Below are 1091 nucleotides of genomic sequence, written 5' to 3' on the forward strand. Positions count from 1 at the left end.
TGATATAACAACTGAAGGATTAACAACGAAAGACACAACATCTACTGTCGATGCAACAACTGAAGCATCCACAACTAAAATAGAAACAACTGTAGATTCAACAACGGATTCATTAACAACGGAGGAAAAGACGACGGTTGATGCTACTACTAAACAATTAACAACTGAAGAGAAGACAACTGTTCATATAACAACTGCTGAATCAACAACGAAAGAGAAGACAACACCCTATGACACCACTGTGGAACAAACGACGACGCAGAGCACAACGGTTGATATAACAACTGAAGGATTAACAACGAAAGACACAACATCTACAGTCGATGCAGCAACTGAAGAATCCACAACTGAGATAGAAACAACTGTAGATTATACAACGGATTCATTAACAACGGAGGAAAAGACAACGGTTGATGCTACTACTAAACAATCAACAACCGAAGAGAAGACAACTGTTCATATAACAACCGCTGATTCAACAACGAAAGAGAAGACAACACTCTATGACACCACTGTGGAACAAACTACGACGCAGAGCACAACGGTTGATATAACAACTGAAGGATTAACAACGAAAGACAAAACATCTACAGTCGATGCAACAACTGAAGAATCCACAACTAAAATAGAAACAACTGTAGATTCTACAACGGATTCATTAACAACGGAGGAAAAGACAACGGTTGATGCTCCTACTAAACAATCAACAAACGAAGAGAAGACAACTGTTCATATAACAACTGCTGAATCAACAACGGAAGAAAAAACAACACCCTATGACACCACTGTTAAACAAACGACGACGCAGAGCACAACGGTTGATATAACAACTGAAGGATTAACAACGAAAGACACAACATCTACTGTCGATGCAACAACTGAAGAATCCACAACTAAAATAGAAACAACTGTAGATTCTACAACGGATTCATTAACAACTGAGGAAAAGACAACGGTTGATGCTACTATTAAACAATCAACAACTGAAGAGAAGACAACTGTTCATATAACAACTGCTGAATCAAGAACGAAAGAGAAGACAACACCCTATGACACCACTGTGGAACAAACGACGACGCAGAGCACAACGG

General features: G+C 39.0%; 1 protein-coding gene across 1 annotated transcript; it reads left to right on the forward strand.

Annotated features, from left to right (window-relative positions):
• Window positions 1-4: 4 nt before the first annotated feature.
• Window positions 5-1060, forward strand: LOC117116784 (P cell-type agglutination protein map4-like; the record flags this gene model as incomplete). The annotated part of the gene is made up of 1 exon (XM_033260882.1): window positions 5-1060. A coding segment is annotated over one exon (1056 nt), but the record flags the coding sequence as incomplete, so codon positions are not given.
• Window positions 1061-1091: the final 31 nt, after the last annotated feature.

This window comes from Anneissia japonica, unplaced genomic scaffold (genome assembly GCF_011630105.1).
Source record: "Anneissia japonica isolate Jap-2015-1 unplaced genomic scaffold, ASM1163010v1 scaffold100041_len1091_cov83, whole genome shotgun sequence".
NCBI classification, from domain to species: domain Eukaryota; kingdom Metazoa; phylum Echinodermata; class Crinoidea; order Comatulida; family Comatulidae; genus Anneissia; species Anneissia japonica.